The sequence below is a fragment of the Epinephelus lanceolatus genome, chromosome 7 (genome assembly GCF_041903045.1).
Source record: "Epinephelus lanceolatus isolate andai-2023 chromosome 7, ASM4190304v1, whole genome shotgun sequence".
Lineage (NCBI taxonomy): Eukaryota > Metazoa > Chordata > Actinopteri > Perciformes > Serranidae > Epinephelus > Epinephelus lanceolatus.
This window is the reverse complement of record NC_135740.1, coordinates 14,324,425-14,346,678: the sequence shown is the minus strand read 5'-3', so window position 1 is coordinate 14,346,678 and position 22,254 is coordinate 14,324,425. Positions and strand designations below refer to the sequence as shown.

The 22,254-nt window shown below is 40.6% G+C and overlaps 1 protein-coding gene across 4 annotated transcripts; it reads right to left on the bottom strand.

The window, feature by feature from the left end:
• Positions 1 to 4,547: 4,547 nt before the first annotated feature.
• On the bottom strand, positions 4,548 to 21,667 carry slc7a2 (solute carrier family 7 member 2). Of its 4 annotated transcripts, none has more exons than XM_033633455.2 (12): positions 21,127 to 21,667; positions 19,639 to 20,019; positions 19,064 to 19,219; positions 15,064 to 15,229; positions 14,724 to 14,860; positions 13,860 to 14,082; positions 12,831 to 12,970; positions 9,454 to 9,556; positions 7,727 to 7,938; positions 7,473 to 7,639; positions 7,272 to 7,380; positions 4,548 to 6,070 (listed from the first exon to the last, which is right to left on the bottom strand). In XM_033633455.2, exons 2-12 carry the CDS (start codon positions 20,006 to 20,008, stop codon positions 5,883 to 5,885), a joined length of 1,971 nt encoding a protein of 656 aa, XP_033489346.1. In that variant the 5' UTR covers positions 20,009 to 20,019; positions 21,127 to 21,667; the 3' UTR covers positions 4,548 to 5,882. The 4 variants fall into 4 exon arrangements, with proteins under 4 accessions (XP_033489346.1, XP_033489347.1, XP_033489348.1 ...); XM_033633456.2 differs by having other exon boundaries at positions 19,639 to 20,016; XM_033633457.2 differs by lacking the exon at positions 12,831 to 12,970 and adding an exon at positions 12,439 to 12,575 and having other exon boundaries at positions 21,127 to 21,666.
• Between the last annotated feature and the right edge of the window lie 587 nt (positions 21,668 to 22,254).

The window sequence follows — 22,254 nt, the reverse complement described above, 5'->3', positions numbered from 1 at the left end:
GAAAAACACAATGAGAACATTAACAGAAAACATAAATCCAAAATGACTATGGAAGTAAGCATCAACGGATGTTGACAGGAGAGACAAAAGAATGAAGTAAAGATAATATTTAGGATTTGTGCTGATTAAGATTTAACAGAAGTCGTTGGTGCTTGGATACCAGAGGGAGATATTTTGTGATCAAGCAGCAGGATAAATCCCCCCATGGAGTCCAGACACTGGTGGTGGCTGATGACTCTGAGGCTGCTGACTGCTGAGGCAGATTTGGCTGATGAATCTATGAAGGCTAGGTGGTGATGAAGAGATGAAGGGCACGCACAACTACAGCAAGAAAGAACTACAGCAGAGAAAGAACCATATTTAAAATGAGGAGCAGAAAGATGATAGGCTGACAGAGAAGGCGTGACACTGTCTTATTGGTTAACCTACCCAGACAATGACACCAAGAGATAGTGCGTGAGCATATGTGCAAGGGGTGAATGGCATGGTGAGAAAAAAACTTACAGCTTGAGAATGAAAAGTATTGTGTTCCTGACTGAGCTTTCGCTAGAGGTTCATTGCCAGTGGACTATTATTGCACACCTGGAAGAGGAAAGTTCTTCCCTGTTTGTTGAGAAATAAGTGAAATGTTGTTTGGTAGCTAACTATGATTACTATTGCTATGTGATTATTACAAATGAACAGTGTTGTTCAGTGTCTTTATATTTTCACATCTATGCACTCTGGCATCTTATGTTGAGCCGTAATAAATCTAACTACCCAGCAGCTAGCATTACTTAATTTAGTTACTGTTAGCCAATAAGGGGAACGCAACCTAAACTGTACCTACATGCAGACAGCAATATTAAGACTGATTCATGGTAAAGTTAGGTTGCTCACCGCTTTTGATGAGTGTCACTCAACAGAAATTTTAATTTATGATTCAGTGAAAGAAAAATTTATACAGTGGCAGAGACATTTTGAATGAATATCTAAGATACTTTGCAAATTTGAAAAATACAAGCCCATTAATAAAAAAACACAAATGCAATAGCCACAACACAAACTTTTACATTTGTGTTTTCTGTTAATGGTTTTGTCTGTTTGTTTGTTTTCTCTTCGAGTTTGCATTTACATTTGAAACGTCTTAGCCACCATAGCTGTGGCCAGCACTGCAGCAATTTTCTCCCATTTGTAATTCACCCTTTATTCTACTTTAGGTTTCAATTACTGTTGTAGCTGTAACATATAAGCATTTTATTTAATTCTATTTTCAGTTTAGTTCAGACATACAAAGTTGTCTAAATAGGTCTGAACTAACTTGGGATCCCTCTGTGGAAAGCAGTGGCGGTGACTCTGATCTGGCTGCTTGCTGTGGTGCTCGCAGTCCCCGAGGCGCTGGCGTTTGACATGCTGGAGATGCCGTACAGAGGCAACAAGCTGCGCGTGTGTCTGCTGCATCCAGAACAGACCACCAGCTTTATGAAGGTAGCCACTTAATTTTAACAGCATCATAAACTCAAGCACCTGGATACTTTCATCTTGCAGAAATAAGGATTACATGTTATGTTGTTGTTTTCAAACATGCATATGGTCAGAGTATCTTGCACACTGATTTAAAGCATTCTTTCTATTAAGGCTTAGTTAGAAAGATATTATGGATTTTTTTTTAAACCTGTACCTACAGCTCCTGAACAGCAATGATTCAGTTAGTGCATTTCTTTAATCAGGATTTCTTTTCTATTTTTCAAACTCTGCCAACAAGTAGATATTCCAAAAAATGTGCTGTAATACCGTCCATATACACTGCATGCAAATCATCTGTGACTCAAAACAGTTCATGGTACTGTCAAAAAGCTGCAAAGCAAGACAAAAATTGCAAAGACATTTCCTGGATACTGTGGATAGTGGATACTTGTGGATACCAGTGGATACTTCAAGTTTATTTATGTCCCAGGGTCTGGAGGAATTGCATAAAGCTGCGATGTCTTTTCCTGTGTCATTTTAAATCAGTTTATTGTAATTAGAGTTGAATTTCAATGGCAAAAAGACATAATTCAGCCTGAGATGGTGGATTACTTTGAGGAGAATTGGTGTTTGTGTCCTTAAATCATTCAACTTTGTTTTCCACAAGGGCAAAAAATAATTACAAAAGGTCTCTGCCAAACCAAAACAAGTCTGAAACTAATTTAACTTGTATGTACCAAATTTGTTGTGGAAGTGCACTGACATCTTCTCTTTATTCTGCAGTACAAGTACTTTAACCTTACTTCACCATGAGATTGGTGTACTGTATGGACAAGAAAAAAAAAGCTGACTATTTCACAGTGAAGTCCTTAAATGGCCACATGGTGGCATCATCTACATAAAAAATGAATCAGTTATTCTCTGATTTATGGCTGAGATGTGAAATTAGTTCCTTAGTTTTTCAGACATCCTGTTAACAGATAAATAAACCTGAAACACAACTACCTTGAGATAGTAAATAAACAAAACAAACAACAACAAAAAAAACACCAAACACTATCTTACTGAAAAATAAGACTTTATTGTAATTGTCTGCGCAGTTGGTAACAAGTGATACTACATCATGACATCATGGATACTTCTATGTACTTCATCCTGTGACAGCACTGGAAGTCTGTACACTGTTAATGTAGCGGTTAAGTTCAGCAGGGGCAAAGGCAGAGATTTTTTATATGGGTGGCCAGATGGGGCCACTGAAAATCTTGGGATGGCACACCAAAACCAAAAGCTGTGACTGAATTTCAGTTATTCTGTTATGCTGTAGAAGTATAAAGGCTGGTTGAAAACTATGTCAAGAGTTACAGAATCTCATACTGATAAATTTTGGTTTCTTAATTTACAGTTAATGTCACTCATTTTCTGATGTGCATCGACTAATATTGGCACAGTTAACATTTTGAGTTCTACAACAATCCTGTTTTAATGTGTCAGTGCCTATAGCCCAGGTCAGACCAAAGATTCGCAACAAGACGAAACCATTTTACAACATTGCAGACCAAAGTTGCAGCGGTGTGTGCCGGCTGATGGCGTCACCTGCAATTCCAATGCTCAAATCAACGGTGGCTGGTTTTAGAACATAAAGCATATAAAGCACGTCACCTGTTTTAACAGCCAATCGGTTTGTAGTGAAGTCCACTGGTCAAGTCAAAATGACCGCAGATGGAATGTTTGCCCTCAGTTTTTTGTCCTCACAGTGCCCCAACACACACACAGACACACACAAACACATTTCATTGACTCATTAATTGGCACTGGTTATAAATATTATTGTGTTGTATTTATCTTGAATACAGTCCATCTGATGCTCGTTTTGTTTCTGTTTTTTGCAGTTTTATCAATACAACAAATGCAGCTGTAGCCAGTATCTCCCTATCACTTTCCTCATTCATATTTTAAGAAACTATAAATTATATTCAGCCACAAAACAAGCCTGTAAAGCTGGAATTTAGAACGGAAGTACAGAGAGTTGTTGCATAGAAATGATACTCCATCTCATCTAGTTGTATTGGTGTGAACCAACAGCTTTTTAGAACATTGCAGAACGGCACATTGCAATTAGTTGCCTGTTTCAACTTGTCCTGTTGCAAGTCTTTGGTCTGAACTGGGCTTTAGATGATTCATTGTTCCTCAGATGGGCTGGTTGTCCTTTTCCTTAAAAAGACAAATATACAGCTTTAATTTGAATGACCACATGGATTGTAAGGAACAAAGCATTTCCTGGGAACACACCTACTCAAATAAAAAAAAAACACCACAAACAGAGACCTCCAATTATTTTGATTATTTTTGCAATTATATCAGGGTGGCCATGACACTCACCCTCCCCCGGCTGCACCACTACTGACAGTAGGATACTTACCTTATTCCTGCTGAGACAAGCTTCTGAAATTTTCCACATTCATGTAAAATGTTGCACTGCAGATATCAATCAAACCTATCACTCACCAACGTCTTACAGCCTCGGTATCTGACCTCCTGAAAAGTGTAGGATTAGTGTAAATCACTGGCAGTAAAGGAAAAACAGGATGGCCCCTTAAAGCCCAGAGGGAGAAATGTAAGAACTGAGTGCACTCAGTGCAGCACAAAAAGGCTCCTCAGGGTGGTTATAGAGCAATGCAGACTCCAGCCTTTTAAGAACGACACTGAATGCAACAGAATAAACCTCAAAAAATGTCAAGGCCATCTAAATTATGTGGCAAGACAGATCTTGTATTATACAGTAATACAATACTTCAATTTCTAAGTAATTGTGCTTTTTTTTGGTGGCAAGGTACTCCGGTTAAGACAGTACTATTTTCCTCCATATTTATTTCTAAGTGACCAATAGGAACAACAATTATTCTAAATTGGTCTGGTACTGAGCGAGAATGCTGCAGCCAGCAGTGCCCCACAGGCTGCAATGTGATAACTCAGAGCATGTTTGCACCATCAATGTATGTCCACTAGAAGTACTTGCTTTTGCCACTGACAGGCTCAGATTGTTATTCTAAGTGTCAGACAACATTATGCAAAGGATCCCTACAGAGATACACCTTGTTGGTAAAAGTAAGATCCTTTTTATTTGACCAGAAACAGCCACAAAATCACTACTGATGTATACAATGTGTGCTCCACTCTTAGAAAAGTCCACTGCATATCAAATCAAGTGTTTCCTAAACTAATAGCCAGCCTCTATTTTTGGAGGTTGCGTGTGTACCCTGCAGTGGCAGCCTGTGAAAAACCTTCCTGAATGTTGCTGCTGCAGCAGAGGCAAAAAGTAATATACAGCAGAGAGCAGACGAGCAAAATGAAAATCAAATGCCTGGAGCAGAAGGTGAAGAGTCACTTAAGTTACCTCACTGAATCCCTGTCTTTGTCCAGCATCACCTCAGACTCCAACCAGCTCACAAAGACAGACTGAAATAACAACTGTAATCACATTACACTAAAAATATGTGTCCAATATAAAGGCTGTTTTCATTTGGTTGCATTCTGTGTTGGCACATCTAATTTTAGCTAGCTTATATTTTAGGTACAGTTATATTTATGTTTTGTTCCTAGGAGATGCACTGAATTCAGGCGAAGGATTTATTTTTGGGTTTAATGTTTTGATACAGTTTTATTTACATGTTATTTCTAGGAGATGTAAAGATTTGTACATTAGCAGGAAGTAGCACAACATGGAAGTGAAAGCAGTGCTCTGTTTATTTAAATGTGACAGTGCAATAAAAATATTTTGTGCCTAAAATCAATTAATAATTGTGATAAATAATCGTGATCTCAGCATTGATCAAAATAATCGTGATTATCATTTTGGCCATTGTTGTGCAGCATGAGGACCCACTAACTTTCCCACCTGTGAGTCCCGGGGACTCACTACGTTGGAGACCCGTCAACATCAATGAACTAACACTATTTCTAATGTACACGAGTGTTGTATCAAAATCTAATAATACTCTGTGCCATTAAATGGATGAGACGGATTTCCCAGATTTTACATTTAAAAAAACACTTGTATAAATCTGCTTTAAAATGTAAAGAGTAACAGAAAAAATAAAATGAGCATCAAGCACTAAGAAGTCCATAATGAAAAAGCTTTGCTGCAGTCGTGCGCTGACTGCTTCATCATTAAAAGAAATGAACATCACTCTCCAGTGTGTTACCTGTCCTTTCAATTCTGCCTCCATGCTGTCCATGTGACCTACAGGATGTGGTTCCATCACAGTGATAGAGCGGCTCCCCATCGTGTGGCCGCTGATACAGAGTACTGACGCTGCCTTTGCAGGCTGAATGTGCTTGTGACTGAGGCGCCACATGGCGAAGCTGTATAAACAGGTGCATCGAGGCAGAGCTGCTGTGTGCTTTTATGCATCCGTTGCCTCACAGAGTCTTTCGCTTTAACACTGGCTGGTCTTTTCTGGGCAGATGAAAGACTCCTGGTCTTTTCCCACTGCACCCATAGCAACCTGCTTCTCCCCGCCAGTCTTGTTGTGTTCTGTGGTGCTGCTGCTTTTTGAAGGATTCTGGAGGTTACGCTGGCGCTCCACACTGTGCCACATGCCGTAGCCAAAGTAGATCAGGAAGCCTGAGAAAAATGTTGGAAGAGATATGAAATAGGCTACTAATGAAAAAAACAGTGTAACACCTCCTTCTAACATACAGTGAGCGGGCAACCTCTGGCAGATGGAGCACCAAAAACTAGCCAACAACAATCAGGGAGCCTTTTAAAGCCCTGATCGAGCCTAAGGAACAGCATGCCAGAAACTTCACAAAAATAGAGCCAGGGTGAACATTTGTGGGGGGTTTTTTAGCAAGCATCACGTCACTTAGCCTGTTCACTGACACACGGAGCAGGTTAGGACATCTTCATCTTCAAACTGAAATAATCTGATATTTGCTTCTTTGCTCCTTCGCATCCAGTTAGGAAGAGTTGTCAGGTGTCGCATCTCTGAGGGTTGAGTTTGACATTTTAGATCATGTTTGCTTTCTTGCCAAGAATTAGATATCACTGATACCACTTTCATATGTGTAAATATGAAGCCACAGGCAGTCAGACTGTGTAAAAGAAGCGGACGTAGTCACTGTGACGTCACCCATTGGTTTGTGAAACCTTGAGTTTGACATTTTGGTCGTTGTTTTTTTCTGAGCCAGAAGGGACCATATTTGGGTGAAAGGGTGGAGCTGTGGAGGAGCGAGGGATGGACCTGACTTGTAGCCACACCCTTACGCGTAGCTGGCTTTAACGTATATTTTATTCTAAATAGGACCATGATTTACTAAATGAACCTCATGCTTTATCAAAGAATATTTGAAACTTGAGATTGAGATCATAAATCAATCAAAAAGTAGCATCATTTTCCCATTGATGTCTACACAATCAGACATTATTTTGCAACCAGTGGAGTCGCCCCCTGCTGGCCAATAGAAAGACTGCAGGTTTTAGACACCTGCAGGAGACAGTTAGCTTAGCTTTGCTCGTCCGAAAGACAGAATCCATCCACTAGCCTCTAAAGCTCATTAATCAACATTCTGTATCTGGTTTGTTAAATCAGTATAAAATCCAAACTGTGAAATCACCATGTTGTGGTGTTCCGAGGGATTATGTTCACAACTACAGCAGAGGCAGAGTTCCTTTGGTATTCATCTTCTCTTCTAATTCTTAACAAAAAAAACTAATAAGCATATTTTCCAAAATGTCAAACTACTCCTGTAAATGTCCACGATGGATCATGGCTGTTTGTAACCGGATGGGATCAGCTTTGGACCAGCAGTTAAAAGACACTCACCCACAAACATCCACACAGAGAAACGTATCCAGGTGTCTCCACTGAGCTGGACCATGAGGTAAATATTGACAAATATGCTCAGAATGGGCAGAAAGGGCAGAAGGGGAACCTGTGATGACAACAAGCAAAATATTGGATCAATCTCACTCAATAACTCAGGGTTTGGTATGAAAGTGGTGAAGTTACTGAGCTGCCACGCACCATGAAGGAGACCTTCTTGCTAGTCTGAGGCTGCCTACAGACCATGAAGATGCAGCCGCTGAAGATGAGGAGACACACGGCCAGCAATACCAGAATCCACACTTCCATACCAAGGATGGAGTAGATGTGGTATGTGGTGAGGTAGCTGACCACACACACTACCAGCACTGTGGTTTGAAAACACACACTTAATTCGGATGTCTTTTGTCACACCATTTAAAAAAGGAAAGATTATATAACCTTGGTTCACTCACCTAGCACACAGATGGACATGTTGACCACACTGGAAGAATGCTCAGAGGGTGAGACAGCAGGGTGCAGGACAGCCTGCAGGGTGGAGCTGCCACCCTTCAGCATGTTGAGGTGGGACTCTGACTCTGTCAGGTCGGACTCGCCCTCCTCAGAGGACAGGTAGTCTCTCTCACTGGTGCCTGCTCGCCGCTCTAGGGTTCCATCTGGCTGGTACCTGGACCACAGAGGCATCAGACATTAAAGGTCACAAGTCTGCATTTTACCACAGCAAAATGTTCAGTGTTTTCAATGTCTCTACATACAACCTATTTACATTAGGGATGCACCCATTGTGAAATTTTGGGTTGATACCGATGTTTATATCAATTTGGCCCATAGTGATGTTTCTGTTGTTTTTATTTATTTTGTTTTTGTTTTTACTTACTCCCCTTTTGTGCCAGGGAAACAAAAAAAATCTTCATTATAAAATTATAATAACTGAGCTGTTTTAAAGTCATTCAGCCCTTCATTACACAATCTTTGAACAAGCACAAATACAATCATACAAATTTATGAAACAACCTTAAATAAATCCCAAAATCCCAATTGCATTTTGCATTTGAACACATCACGATAGCAATATAATTTACCTTAACCCAATAATCATTTTTACTGAATAGAGCTTGAACGCATCATAATGTAAGCAATCACAAAGTACATTTACATGGACATTAATAACCTGTTTATAAGGTTTATCCAGGTTATGATTATATTTGTGATATTGTGTTTACATGACCACAGAAAAACTGGGTTATTCTTATTTCTCATTATTCTTGTTTCTTTTAGAGTGCTCCAGCATATTAGGGTATCTCATAAATGGAGTATAGTGTTTACATGCTTAGATACATAAACAAGATATTTCAAAATCCGATCATAAACAAGGTATTAATGTCCATGTAAACGCAATCCTAGATGTATAATAATATGTAGATACCGAACCCCTGCTTTAACTGGAACAGTTTGTAGCAGTGGTGTTTCTCCTGCAAGCTGTGCCCACGATATTCTGTTTAGCTCATAGACTTAACATTGTGATGACATCACAGATTTTTAAATCGCTTTTCTCGGCTTGAGGAAAGTTTTACAAATATAAAACCTCCATGGACCAAAACTTCATAATAAAAATTGTCAACAGCTTATAGACGTCAATAGTGGTCTATGGGGAAAATGTCTGAAAATTGATGACCGGTGAATGTCATTTTATTAACATGACTATAGGCCAATGGCAGTTAATAAGGCCAATATTGGCTCATACCAAAATTCAGCTGATCAATCAGTACATCTCTACTTTAGTGTCATATATACAGCCACAGATCGCTTTCACGGTGAAATAAGCTGTTTAGTTTTACTTTACAAAACAGCGAGGCCTGTAAATCCAGTTAAAATCAGGGAACGAACACTGTGTTCATGTTTACTACTGCTGTGGTGATGAGTCACCTCAGTTCACCCAGCAGAGGTGTACAGCAGGTCCAGACTGCAGCGAAACTTCAGTAAACACCTTCATTCACTCAAGCAGCCACTTCACACTCACACAATGGGAGCATTCACAGCTCTTACATCACCAATGTGATGCAATAACAGGAGGCGTTTGCGAGGTGATCATACCTGTAGTGGGTTTTTAGAAATCCACAAGGTAAACTGTTTCACAGTGTGGCTCAAATAAGAGTCCTTCGATATTTATAACTGTACCCACCTGAGAATCAGGACACACACAGCAACCAGCGAGTAGGCCAGCAGAGTTCCAATGGACATCATGTCGACCAGTGCTTTGAGGTCAAACAGGAAAGCCATGATGGCTATAGCAAGCAAAACAAAAATGTAGTTAGCACAAAGAACATTTACAAGACATGGGATCATTACTGATTACTGGAGACAATCATTTACACAAAATACATGCATTTACATTTACACCCACAACAATAATATTCTTGCACTTAAAATGTTGATTTTTTTTCAGATGCACACTCCAACAATAAACATAAACATGACCGGATGCAAATTAAATTTCATGCAGACATGTCTTCATGATAAAAAGACACAAAGGAGCCAAATGCGTCTCTGGGCTGACAGCTGTAATCATCTGCGTACTGAGTGTCGTTTGATGTGAGATACACTGTGGTGTTCCCTCTCTTGTATCTCAGCAGCAGACTCCGGTATGAATTTGATCTCAGCAGCACAGTACAAACACAGAGCCGTGGTATGTCCACTGCTCCTCATAACATAATATTAAAACTGAAATAACAGAGAAAGCTCCCCTGCCCTGTTCTATCAGCTGCACTATACACTGTACACCCAGTGTTCACATCTGCCTGCCATTTTTACTCACATCATTCATCCTACAGGTCTCAGCCCAATACCTGAGGGCAGTGAGCACCTTACCAGTCCCCAGAGGTCAACCATTTGCATTTCTACTTTATTTTATCATTGGAAGTAGAACATCTCAGTTTAAGTCATTTTACTTAACTTTAAGACTGACTCAACAGCAGGCCAAAAAGACATGTTTCACTATCCTTTCAGGTTGAAAGTTTCAATCCTGTTCACTGCGTGGTCAGAAGTGCACTCTGTTGGAGTGATGTTACGATGTACTAACACACCCTGGAGTACACTTCGACATCACTGCAGCAAAGTGAGAAGTTGATTTCAATACAGCCACTAACCACTAACTGTTATCTTAATGCTCTTCAATGTGGTGACCATCTTTTCTAAATAAAAAACTTTATGAAAGAAAACCTAAATCTCAATCAAACCTACAGAATTAAAGACTTAATTTGATATATGGGGAAATGGCGTATATTCTGTCTTGCCAGGGATTAGATGAGAAGATTGATACCACTCTCATGTATGTGTGCTAAATATGAATACAGCCCAGCATCTTAAAAGTCACAATGAAACCCCGGGAAGTCACTGTTCCAAACCAGGAAATCCAGCAACCTCCTGTAAAACCACAACTTGTCCTTTTTTGTTTTGTTTTTTTCCATGTCAGTTTTTATACTAATTCAACAAACCAGATATAACGTGTTAATAGATCAGCTTCACAGATGCTGGTATGCAAGTGTTGTTACCTTTGGACTCGGGCTGGCATGATATCAAATTTTCATTACACGATAATTGTGGCCAAAGAAATCATGATAATGATATAACCGTGATATGAAAAGAAAATTTTAAACAATAGTAAAAATAATAGTAATGCTATCAAATTTATCTTTAACTTATTGTGCGTTTTCTCTCTTTTTTGGCAAATAAATTACACAAAGGCGAGGGAGACCAAGCGAGAACGGAAAGAAATAGGTTTTTTTTTAATAATACTGGTACATTGCGACACCCTTACTAACGAGCTGTTTCCCCTTGTTTCCGGTCTTTGAGCCAAACTAAGGTAAGCGTCTCTGTACTCTAGTTTCATGTGTTGTTTAATCTGTACAAAAAAGGTGTAACTAGAAAGTCAAGTGCAGATCACTGTCAGGTGTGTCTCCAGGCATGTGGGTGGGGAACAGGGAGTGTGCAGCAGTCTGTGTGTTCAGTGTGTATACATGACAGTAATGGAATGAAGGGGAGACAATATGCAGGTTACATTATCAAAGTGTAAGCAGAGTAGACAGGCTATATGGAGACAAACCTTAAACAAGATGTCCAATAAAACCCCTATGTATACTTCCCAAAGAAAGAAGAGTTGAATCTCACTGAATTGTCTCCTCCAGCAGCAAAGACAGCAAAACTGGGATTTATTAATCTCCTATCATACGTAGCTTTAGTGAATTATATATTGCTGTCCAATGAAAAACACGTATCTCCACTTTTGATGATTTTGACTTTCTACAGTGCATGGAGTGTCCATAATATTCCCTAGCAATCGTTAGCATTGGGTATCCAAATGACCAATGGAAAGACATTTTATTACATCATCTATTCAACACGTATCTCCACTGGGTGTCAGAAGTGTCCATCAAAGTGCATAGAAAGTCAAATCGTCAAAAGTGGAGATACGTGTTTTTCATTGGACAGCGACAATATGGGGTATGAAATTAATCTGCAGATGCTCGGGTTCAAAACAAAACCAAAGTTTTCTCTGGATGTCAGTTTGCCTGCAACAGACTAGGCAAGGCTTGTTTGTAGTCGAGACGGTTGTCGGAAATGTCTTTTGCTGTGATTTTGTTGATTACCTGCAGCTCCTACCGGCCGGTTAAGAGGAGGGAGGAATCATCAGTCGATTAAATGATTAAACAGAGCAGTCAATACAAAAATTGTGAATCACCACAACCACGAGATGCTCTTGAGCATACAGTTATTACTGTGTGCACTCAAAAAACATTAGGCTGATGGGTCCAGTAGTATGTGAGATTAGCTGAGGACAGACAGCACACACACAACCAAACACATAATCCTCTCCAGGCTCACGACTGGTATAGATAAAAAAGAAGACATTGTGTTTTTCAGGGGGTTATGTGCCAGGAGCAGTAACTTCCTGGAGTCTTGCCGTTACTTTAAGGTTGCCAGGCTGTAGCTTCCTATTTAAATGTTAATGAACTTATCAACCTAAATAATGTGTGCAATGTTTTTCATATGGGTTTGGAAGCACCATCACTAACTTTAACATGCAGTCACCACCACCAGCGTGCACAGATCAAAACACCAAACAACGTCCACGATACAACCCCATAATAGGCGAGTCTTCATCTCTTACCCGCAGTGGTACCTGCCGCCATGGTGGCAGCTACAGGAGACTGGCGCTTACTCACTTTGGACATAAATTTGAACAGAATACCATCTCGTGCCATGGCAAAGAGAATGCGCGGCAGAGGGAACATGCAGCCCAACAGGCTAGGGAGAAGAGGGTTCATGGTTAAGTTGAGGGAAAAAAAACATAGCACCTGCACAACTGTGAAAAACAACATATGTATATTGAGGGAAAACCTCCTATAAAGGGAATTATTGATACAAGAGGTTTAAAAGAATGGGTCAATTTCAGGAAAAAAGAAGCAAATTAATATCTGCATCTGTCACTGTGTCTTTCACAGTTGATTAGTGGAAAAAGATTAGCGGGAGTAATCTCACTGGACGCTCTCCGACTCTCACCTGCTACTACACCGGAGGTCATAGTGGCAATAAGTGGGGTCTTCGTCTTAGGATTGATTCGGGCTAAGACTTTGAAAAGCACCCCATCCTGCGACATAGCATAGATTACACGAGGCATGGGGAAAATGGAGCCCAGCAGACTGCATGAGACAGCAGAGACATGCAAGACCAACAAAGTTAGTCCAAAGCCCGAAACACAGACACACACAAATTAACACCAACAGTCACATCATCAAAGCTTCAGAGCATGATTGAGGTCAGCTGGTGTCTTTCTTTCCTGTTGTTTCCGTTGTCTTTAAACAGACATGTTTATGTTTGAAAGCAGGTTTTAGTTGTTTTTCTCAGTTTTCAGTGTTGATTTGGAGTCAAGCCTGTTTTGAGCATGTGTCTGTGAGTCCTTACAGTACCCAGAAATATTAACATTTATTCCAAATATATAAATGCACCAAAATGTGTGTCAAAGGGGATTCACAACTAGTAGCAACTGTGAGAACAACTGCCAAGGGGCGGACCCCAAAGGAACCGTCCTAACACCAACTGCAGGCACTGACATGTCTAATTGGAGAATATGCACATGAGTGCAGATCATAGGTGAAGTCTGTGACTGACATCCACCAGGGCTTGCTTATGGAAAACTGAGGGAGAACTGATTTCGGAAGACTTCAGGGAAGAAAGACAGAATTAAATCACACCAATATATTGTTTATAGACAAACTTGCCCACCATATGTATGATACTTCAATTATAAATAATATGTTACAAACACATGCAGGTATCTGACAGCACAGAGGCTTAAGCACTGGACCCACTATGCCCCAGTAAGCAACAGGAACCAATCTAATAACAAGACAGACAAATGCAATGTCAGAAAGTTTGACCAGATCTCCTCCACCATTATCACCCATTTATAGTATGCACATCAGCCAGAAAGTCTTAAAGACACCTAAATGCAACAACTAAATACTTTGTCTACTATGAATATTAACATTTTGTCCTCAACTTGTTTTACAAAAGCAATCCAGTGCTTACCTGGTGGAGAGGGCACACAGTGAACCTGCAGCGACCACATATTTGGCAGGGCCCCAGCCCACATATTCAAAGGCCATGGGCAGAGGGCTCTTCTCATCCAGCAGGTAGTAGGGCATCATCAGAGTGAGTGCGGCTGACACACCAAAGTATGCCAGGAAGCACACGGTCAGTGACACCACAATGCCGATGGGAATGGCTCTCTGAGGGTTCTTCACCTCCTCGCCTGTCACACACAGACACACAAATATCTTTAGCTTTGTTTAAGTCACTCTTAAAGGGACAGTTCACCCCAAAATCAAAAGGAAAATATTATTCCTCTCACCTTTAATGCTGATTACCAATCTAGATTGTTGTGGTGTGAGTTGCTGAGTGTTGGAGTTATCGGCCATAGAGATGTCTGCCTTCTCTTCAGTATAATGGAACTAGAAGGCACTCAGCTTGTGGTGCTCAAAGTGCACCACAAAAAAATAGTTTCATGTGGGAACTATTTTCTTTCTACCAAACAACACCCACCAACTGCATCACTGTGCAGAAGGAAGCGTGCATCTACTCATGGACAAGAGGCTTGTGCTTGTGACAGCACGAGATGTTAAGATTTATGGCATCTTCTTTGGCTTAACTGTAGCATTAGCTAGCTCAGTGGTGCTAGGTGAGCCAGCAGTAGATGCACACTTCCTTCTGGATTGTGATACGGTTGGTGGGTGTAGTTTGGTAAAAGAAAGTAGTTCCTTTATGAAACTGCTTCACAACAAGGAATGTGGATTATCTTGAGTAACTGGTTCATGACTACAGGTAAGAGGAAAAATATGTGGTCTTGATTTTGGGGTGAACTGTTCTTTTTATCACATCCGATCAGTAGCTCACCTGTAGTTGCAATGCAGTCAAATCCAACAAAAGCGTAAAAGCAGGTAGCAGCTCCAGCTAAGGTCCCACTGAAGCCGAAGGGCATAAATCCTCCAACTCCATAATCACTGCTCACGTTGGCTGTCACCGACAAGTTCCTGAGACACATAAACTGTTATTTCATAACATAAAAACATGGTTGACATAAGGAGAAGTTTAACCACTGCTGCCCTGCATGTTTTATAGAGACCAATGCATCAATGCAAACAAATCAGACTATCAGCAATACTGATAGTTCTGTTATGTCTGTTGTTTAGGGCTTTACAAACATATAACTGTAATGGTTAAATTAATGAATTACCTTCTAACTATGGTGACATTAATAAGGGATTCTTCAGTGATCTTCCAGTTTTGTGAGTCTCCTTTGACGAAGCCAGAGATGATGACGAACAAGAGTACGAGCACATTGATCGAAGTGAAGACTTTGTTGACCCAGGCTGACTCCTTCACCCCAAACGACAGCAGTCCTGTGATGGGCAGAGAGGCAACAGAGCTCAGCACAGTGATGTGATGTTTGCTGTTTAACTGAAATGCCAGCACTACTTTGATAAATATTTTATCAGTGAATGTCGAGTAGTTGCAATGTGTCTTTGTCCACATCATTATTAATATTATTATCAAGTTGTATCACCTAAAAACCTAATACTTTTTTTAAAAGACACTGCCACTTGATGGACTTTAAATTAAACAGCTTACAGATGAACGATGCTAGCAGCTCTGTGAGGCAGTAGCCTACTGAGGCACAGTGGTGCTTTGAGCTAAATGCTAACATTAGCATGCTACATAAAAATCTACAAGTAGGATCACCAAAGTTAATAAAATTTGTCATTTAGGGTACACATTTCACAGCTTCTGAACAGTTTATGTTGACATTTATGCATTTACGTGTTTTAATGTACTCTGAAATAAAGCAGAGAACAAATAAACAATTGGAGATAAAAAAAATCTTTGTTTTAACACGTTTAATCTTTTGACTTATCAAGGTAGCAACCATTTGCAGATATAACAGCTGAACACACTGGCAGCATTCTTTCTACAATGGAAATCAGATACTGTTTTGTTATTCCCAGCACTGTCGTAGAAGTTCCCAGTAATCTCAATATCTTGCATTTGTAGCTTAGGGGTTTGTTTTGGGTCTTTAGCTTGCTGTAGATGAAGAGAGAGACCGGAGGGTAATGCATAGTGCAGCAAAATGTTGTGGTAGCCCTTTTCATTCAGCATATATCTAGCGTAGACTTATACTTTACCTGTCCCTCCCTCTTTCTTTGCAGTACAGTCTTGGTTAGATGTGTTACAGTAGCTTCTTGCTGTCTGAGCCACACAAATTTTAAACTAATGGTTCCTGGAATAATGTGTTTTATAATAACCAATCATATTTCTCCCTAAAATTGACCTCTATACTTAAAAAAATATTTAGTACTGACCTTTACCTAACCTGCTGTGCTTTATGAAAATAAGATCTGTTCTATGAAAAGAAATGAATGTTGGAAAAATATCATAGAAAACATTAAATCAAACTTTCTCATATAGGTAGACACTATGTTACAACACTAATTTTATGTTTAAAACAAATTAGTAAACTGTTTGTATTCTCTGAAAATAATTGCTTCTTTACGTGATTTGTAAGATAAAACCTTATAACTCCAAGTAGAAATGGACTTCTTAGGATTAGAAGTTCCGTCCCTAAAAAACCCATCTACAAAGCTGACAGGATTTTGATATTTTACATTCAGAATAACTTGAGGGTGTGTGTCATTTTCATGTATGTAAGAGACTTGTTCCATGTATCATTTTTGCTATTTGGAATGCAAAAACTTTGAAGCTCAATACCTAAAAATCACTCAGACTGCAGTTAGAACCTGTTATGTTAACTCTACAAACTATGACGTGCATTATAAGAATGCTAAGTGCTTCACCTTGGTACAGTCCATACAGTAAATGTCCCATTAAAATCCATTGTTTGGGGTTATGGTGCAGATCTGACTAGTCAAAGAGTGGCATTCATAAGAAGGTTGTGAATGCATCACTAGAACACAATGAGACATTCTCATATCTCTCTTATAGTAGTAGTATTTACATTTTTAAAAACAAACATAAAAAGACAGACTGAAAAGTCTTTTTTGTTTTTATTGTCTTGTAAATGTCTTTCTTCGTCAGTAAGATAGGTGGAGATCCTGGCTAAAATATTTGCATGGATACAATAAGATAAATGAGGGATGAGATATGCTCTCCGGTAAATAGTTTCTGGCTTGCTTTTAAAGTTAAAGCTTCTTCTTTGAAAGACTTTGATTATCTTGACCAATTTTAGCAATAACTTTTTTACTGCCACTCAATCGGTCAAACCTGCAGCTTTTTAGTTTAAACAGAGACTTCCTTGTTTTTAACTTGGCAGCAACCTTGAGGGCTGAAAAATGAGGCCAACACAGAAATACCAAAAACTGCAGTTCCCTGAATGGCCACTTGAGGCTGGCTCCAGAAGCCAGTCAATACCCATAGACGCCCATGTTAAAATGCCCAACTTCACAGCAGAAATGAACCTGTTAACAACCTGGTACAAAAACAGTTTTGGTCTATTTCACCGTTTTTGACAACTAAACAAAGAGTGACTTTTTATATAACTCACCTGTTACATTTTATTATGGCTTAAATGTTATGCATATTCAAGGGCAGGAATGCTTTGAGCGACTGCTTGGCTGTGGATTGTGTCCTCAGGTTCTCAGTCAGATCAAGATGGGCACCAAATTGACTCAAGGCTTCAAAACCGGTGTCCACAAACCAATGGGTGACAGCTACATCCACTATTTTAAAGTCTATGCTTTCAACCACCGTTACGCTGTGCTTGAAGTTGTTGTCCTGTTAGTTGCCTATCAGCACGAGCTGTTGACTCTCAGAAACTTGCCTTCTGATTCTGTTACGAACTGTGTCTGCCAGACCTCTCCCTGTCAAAGTTTCCTCCAGTTTCCAGGCGCCTTTTGATGTCGACGAAATTGTTCTTACTGATACCTTGGCTATCTTTGCAATTTCTCTAAAGGAAAGACCTAAGGCTTATAATAGTCTGTCTCTTTTCCTTTATTATTTGCCTTTTTCTTGCCAATATGACAGCAATGTACCTCCTGCAGTGCAATATTGCCCAAACAATGTTTTGTAGGGTGTAGTAACACAGTCTGTTCCAACACTGCTTTTATTCAGAGAGAGGATTTGTGGGTAATCAACAAACATTGGGGGCACCTGTAGAAATAGTTAACACTAGCTGTTAAGGCTTCATTTACTTCCACTGCTGCAGAGCATCTGTAAGTTTTTAGGCCATTACTTGTTACCTGAAAATTATAACTATAAAATTTATATTGTTTTTCAGCTTCTTGCATCCTAAACTTTTGTTTTTTAAGTTGTGGTAGTTTAGCACTTATCTTTGTATGATTTCACATTATTCACTGGACTTAAACTGCTTGAATTTCAGTCAAATTTGTTCAGAAGTATTTGACTGATAGTGTATATTCATGAAAGAACTGACAAAAATCTTCAAAAAAATGTACAGAAAATTATTTGGGGTGCCTCAGACTATATCAAAAGAGTGATAGCTACAAACCTCTATTTTTCTTTTAGTTTCACAGAAACAGGATCTGATTTCTTTGTGGTTTTGATGGGTATAGTAGCACAAGTTTGAAAGCAGTGGTCCTTCAAAACAGTCAAACACAAGTGGCTGGTTTCTGGGTCACACTGACCGAATGTGACCATTGCATTGGCAGGCGAATGGATACAACGCATGATAAAGTTTTCAGTTTTAGCCTGAGGGTTATAAAGACGGGATTTAACCAAAACATGTCCACTTTGAATCAGTGGACTGTCATGAATCTGACCACGGGAAGTTAATATGGAGTCCTCTCCAAGTCATTAACAGCTACTGAGGACACTAAACCCTCAGCTGTTGCAGCGGAGCTTCTCAGTTGCCTGAGGTTGTATAGCGATTGTAGCTTTACTGGGCATTCCCAGATGTGATTGAGTGCAACTGTGGGAAAGAGAAGCGGGTGCTGCTGAAGACCAGCAGGATGATCAGGGAGTTTTCAAAACGGAAGAGGGTGAACGTGGTCTCCCAGTGGACTCACATTGCCCTGCCCTATTAAGCACTTATCACACAGTGTCCTGCCATCTCTTTATTGGATTAATCCAGCTGGGGCTCATGAACGTTGTTTGTTTTTCTTAAACAAGATGTACCAAACCTAGTTTCCATTCTTTGTCTGCAGCCCCTGCACCATCATATTGACTTAAATTCTATGATTTTCAGCCTTTATTTGCTGCCTTACCAGAAAGCAGCAGTATCAGGCAGACGGCAAAGAAGTCAGGGTACTGAGCCAAACCAGGAGAGTTCATGCTGAAGTAGGTCTTACAGAACATCTCTATGTGCCCTCCTATCATTTCGTCAAATGTGCCGCTCCAAGCCCGGGCCACTGAGGAGGTACCTGCGAGAAAGCAAAAAACAAAAACAATGGAGAATCAGCATCTCCTTTAAAGGTTCAGAGTTCAGTATTTAGTGACATCTAATGGTGGGGTTGCAGATTGCAACCGACTGAAACTTCTCCCGTTTGCTTTATGTGTAGGAGAACTATGGTGACCGATGTGAAAATATGAGTGGCCCTGTCTAGAGCCAGTGTTTGGTTCATCCGTTTTGTACTACTGTAGAAACAGCATGGTCGCTACCATGGAGGAGGACCCAGACCATATGTGGATATAAACGGCTCATTCTAAGGTGTCAATGATTCTTAGTTTCAGGTGATTATACACAAGGGAAAACACATTTAATATTTCTGGCATTAGATCCTCCTATATCGTACACACTGGACATTTAAATAACATGATTCAAAGAATGTCACTAACTCACCAATCACATAGGAGAGAATGAGGTTCCATCCAGTAATGAAGGCCCAGATCTCTCCCACAGTCACATAGCTATAAAGGTAAGCAGAGCCAGTCTTGGGGACGCGTGCGCCAAACTCAGCGTAACACAGGCCGGCCATGACAGAGGCGAGGGCAGCAATTAAGAAGGAGATGACTATGCTGGGGCCTGAGTCGCCCTTGGCCACCTCGCCGGCCAGGACGTAGACGCCGGCGCCCAGAGTGCTGCCAACTCCCAGGGCAATGAGATCAACGGTCCCCAGGCAGCGGCACAGCTTTGAGTCCTCCAGGTTGCTCAGGTCGACCACTTTCCTGCGCACCAGGGAACGGCCGAACGACAGAACCTGCTCCAGCATGTTGACACCTACTGACAGGGGGGGCGGAGAAGAAAACTGTGGAAATACCTGTGCAGCATAGGTCTGGCTTAGAGGCAAACTTCTAACTAGGACATAAACATCAAAACCTATTTGAACTAGGTCATCAGATCTGTGAGCAAAGTTTGAACTCCACGTGCTTTACGTTTTGAGCAGCTCTTAAGGCTTGTTCTCTTGGACAAACATGCTGTAAATATGGATGAAACAAAGGTGGGATTAGGACTGTTGAAAAATGTTAACTCTACAAACTATGACGTGCATTGTAGGAATGCTGCTGAGTGCTTCAGCGTGGTAAAGTTCATACAGTAAGTGTCCCATTAAAATCCATTGTTTGGGGTTATGGTGCAGATCTAAGTACTCAAAGAGCGGCATTCATAAGAAGACTGTGAATGCACCATTAGAACACAATAAAGACATTCCAGTATCTCTCTTTAGTAATTAAATTAAAAAGGACATAAAGAACAACCTGCAGGGTCTTCTTTGTTGTCATTGTCTCCTTTCTAAAAATGTCTTTTTCCATTAGTAAGACTGGTGGAGACCCTGGCTAAAATATTTGCATGAATACAATAACATAAATGAGGGGGATATGTGCTCTCACATGAATAGTTTCTGGCTTGCTTTTGAAGTTAAGCTTTCTTCTTTGAACCAAAACCTTGACTATCTTGACCGTATATTAACACTGACGACCGTCCAAATATGCATTCATCTCAATTAAAGTGTGGTGGAAATGAGTTTTGGACGTGACAGCTCATTAACATTACAATGTGGGCTGTATTACAGCGTCTCCAAGAATACAGTAGATGTAAAAGTGAAGATCACAAAGAACAAAATCAGATTTAAAGAGTGAAAATTCAGTTTTGGAAAATGACAATGCAAATTACTGTACATCAGCCTGTCAGGTAAAATGTTACCTGCATTATTATTTCATAAATGTCATGTGTTTTTTTACATTGTACAGTGACAGCAACATGCAGGTCAAAACTGAACATGTTGAATTTCTCTGCAAAGACCGGTGCCTCACAAGCAACTCACACATACTGCAAAGGATTGACAAATACTGATTACACAAATACTGAGTTTTATCAGAAACATGCACCTACCTGTTAGAATGAGACTGTGCAGATGTAACGGGTGTAGGGTCCAACACCGAGAAAAAAACAGTCTTTCAGAAGTGTCGGTGCGTTTCTTACAGCTCACACAGCAGATCAGCTGCACATGAAGTGCAGGTAAAAGTCAAATTAGATCCAGTGCACCCATGAACTGCTGCCTTGAAACTCTGCTTTAGGACTGTGCTCAACACTAATTCATATGCTGGTATGTACACTGAGCAGAGCAGCACTGTTACGCCTCCCCTCTGTCCACACTGTTTCTTCATAGGATCTGCCCTTGTCTTGCCCCTACGCTCCATCCTCCAGTCCCACCGCTGCCAGGGGAGTGACGTCCCCTGAGCAGGGAGGCAAGAGGGGAGGAGGGGGCCCCAGGGAATTAGGGTGGTGGTAGGAGGGAGGTTATTCACCTCCATGCTTGACTTTTGAGGGAGAAAAACTCTGTGAGGACAACATTGCACCATAAGCTCTCCCCACGGGATCACACACAGCAGGACAGAGGAACGAATCTTGATGGAAGAATCTATAATTTCTAATGCACATAGATCCCAGCTGCCCAGATGCTTACTGTCAGTTGATAAATGGTTAGGTAACCGGCGTTGACAAACATTGAGGCAGACACTTGTGTTTACCCAGTGCAGCCCACAGGAGTGCTGCTAAAAGCATGGGTGCTGATTGGTCAATGAAGGGTGGACGAGCTACAGTACTGGGGGGGTTAAGTCCTCCTAATGGAAGACAGGTATTGCTCAATGTTCCCTGAGCTATTGGACTCGTGGACATTACAAAATCAATAACACGGCTCACACGACCAACAGCCTGGCATTTCCACGGTAACTTCAGTTACAAGTTTGAGCTTTTGGAGGGAGAAGTAAGTCAAATTTTTCCAACAAACACTGCCTGAGAATTTAAGCTAAGGTTGAGTTTGAAGTGGAGAGAATATCTGCCAAGACCAGCTCAAACCAGCTTCAGACCTCAGTGGGAAGGTGGCAGCTGGCTGCTGAAAACACTGTCCAATCGACAGGCCAGAGACTCGACGGCATGACAACAGCCAGCTCTCTCTCAGTTTGTCCATCCAGCCAAGCAGCCAAATATCATGGCCCACCGCCCACCAAACCTTGGCTG

Excerpts from the sequence above, each read along its gene's own strand:
- slc7a2 (XM_033633455.2), bottom strand. The coding sequence starts at position 20,008 with ATGCTGGAGCAGGTTCTGTCGTTCGGCCGTTCCCTGGTGCGCAGGAAA. Across the intron at positions 14,861-15,063 it reads AATGTCACCATAGTTAGAAG|GAACTTGTCGGTGACAGCCA; the intron begins GTAATTCATTAA and ends TATGTGTCTCAG. Across the intron at positions 14,083-14,723 it reads TGACTGCATTGCAACTACAG|GCGAGGAGGTGAAGAACCCT; the intron begins GTGAGCTACTGA and ends TGTGTGTGACAG.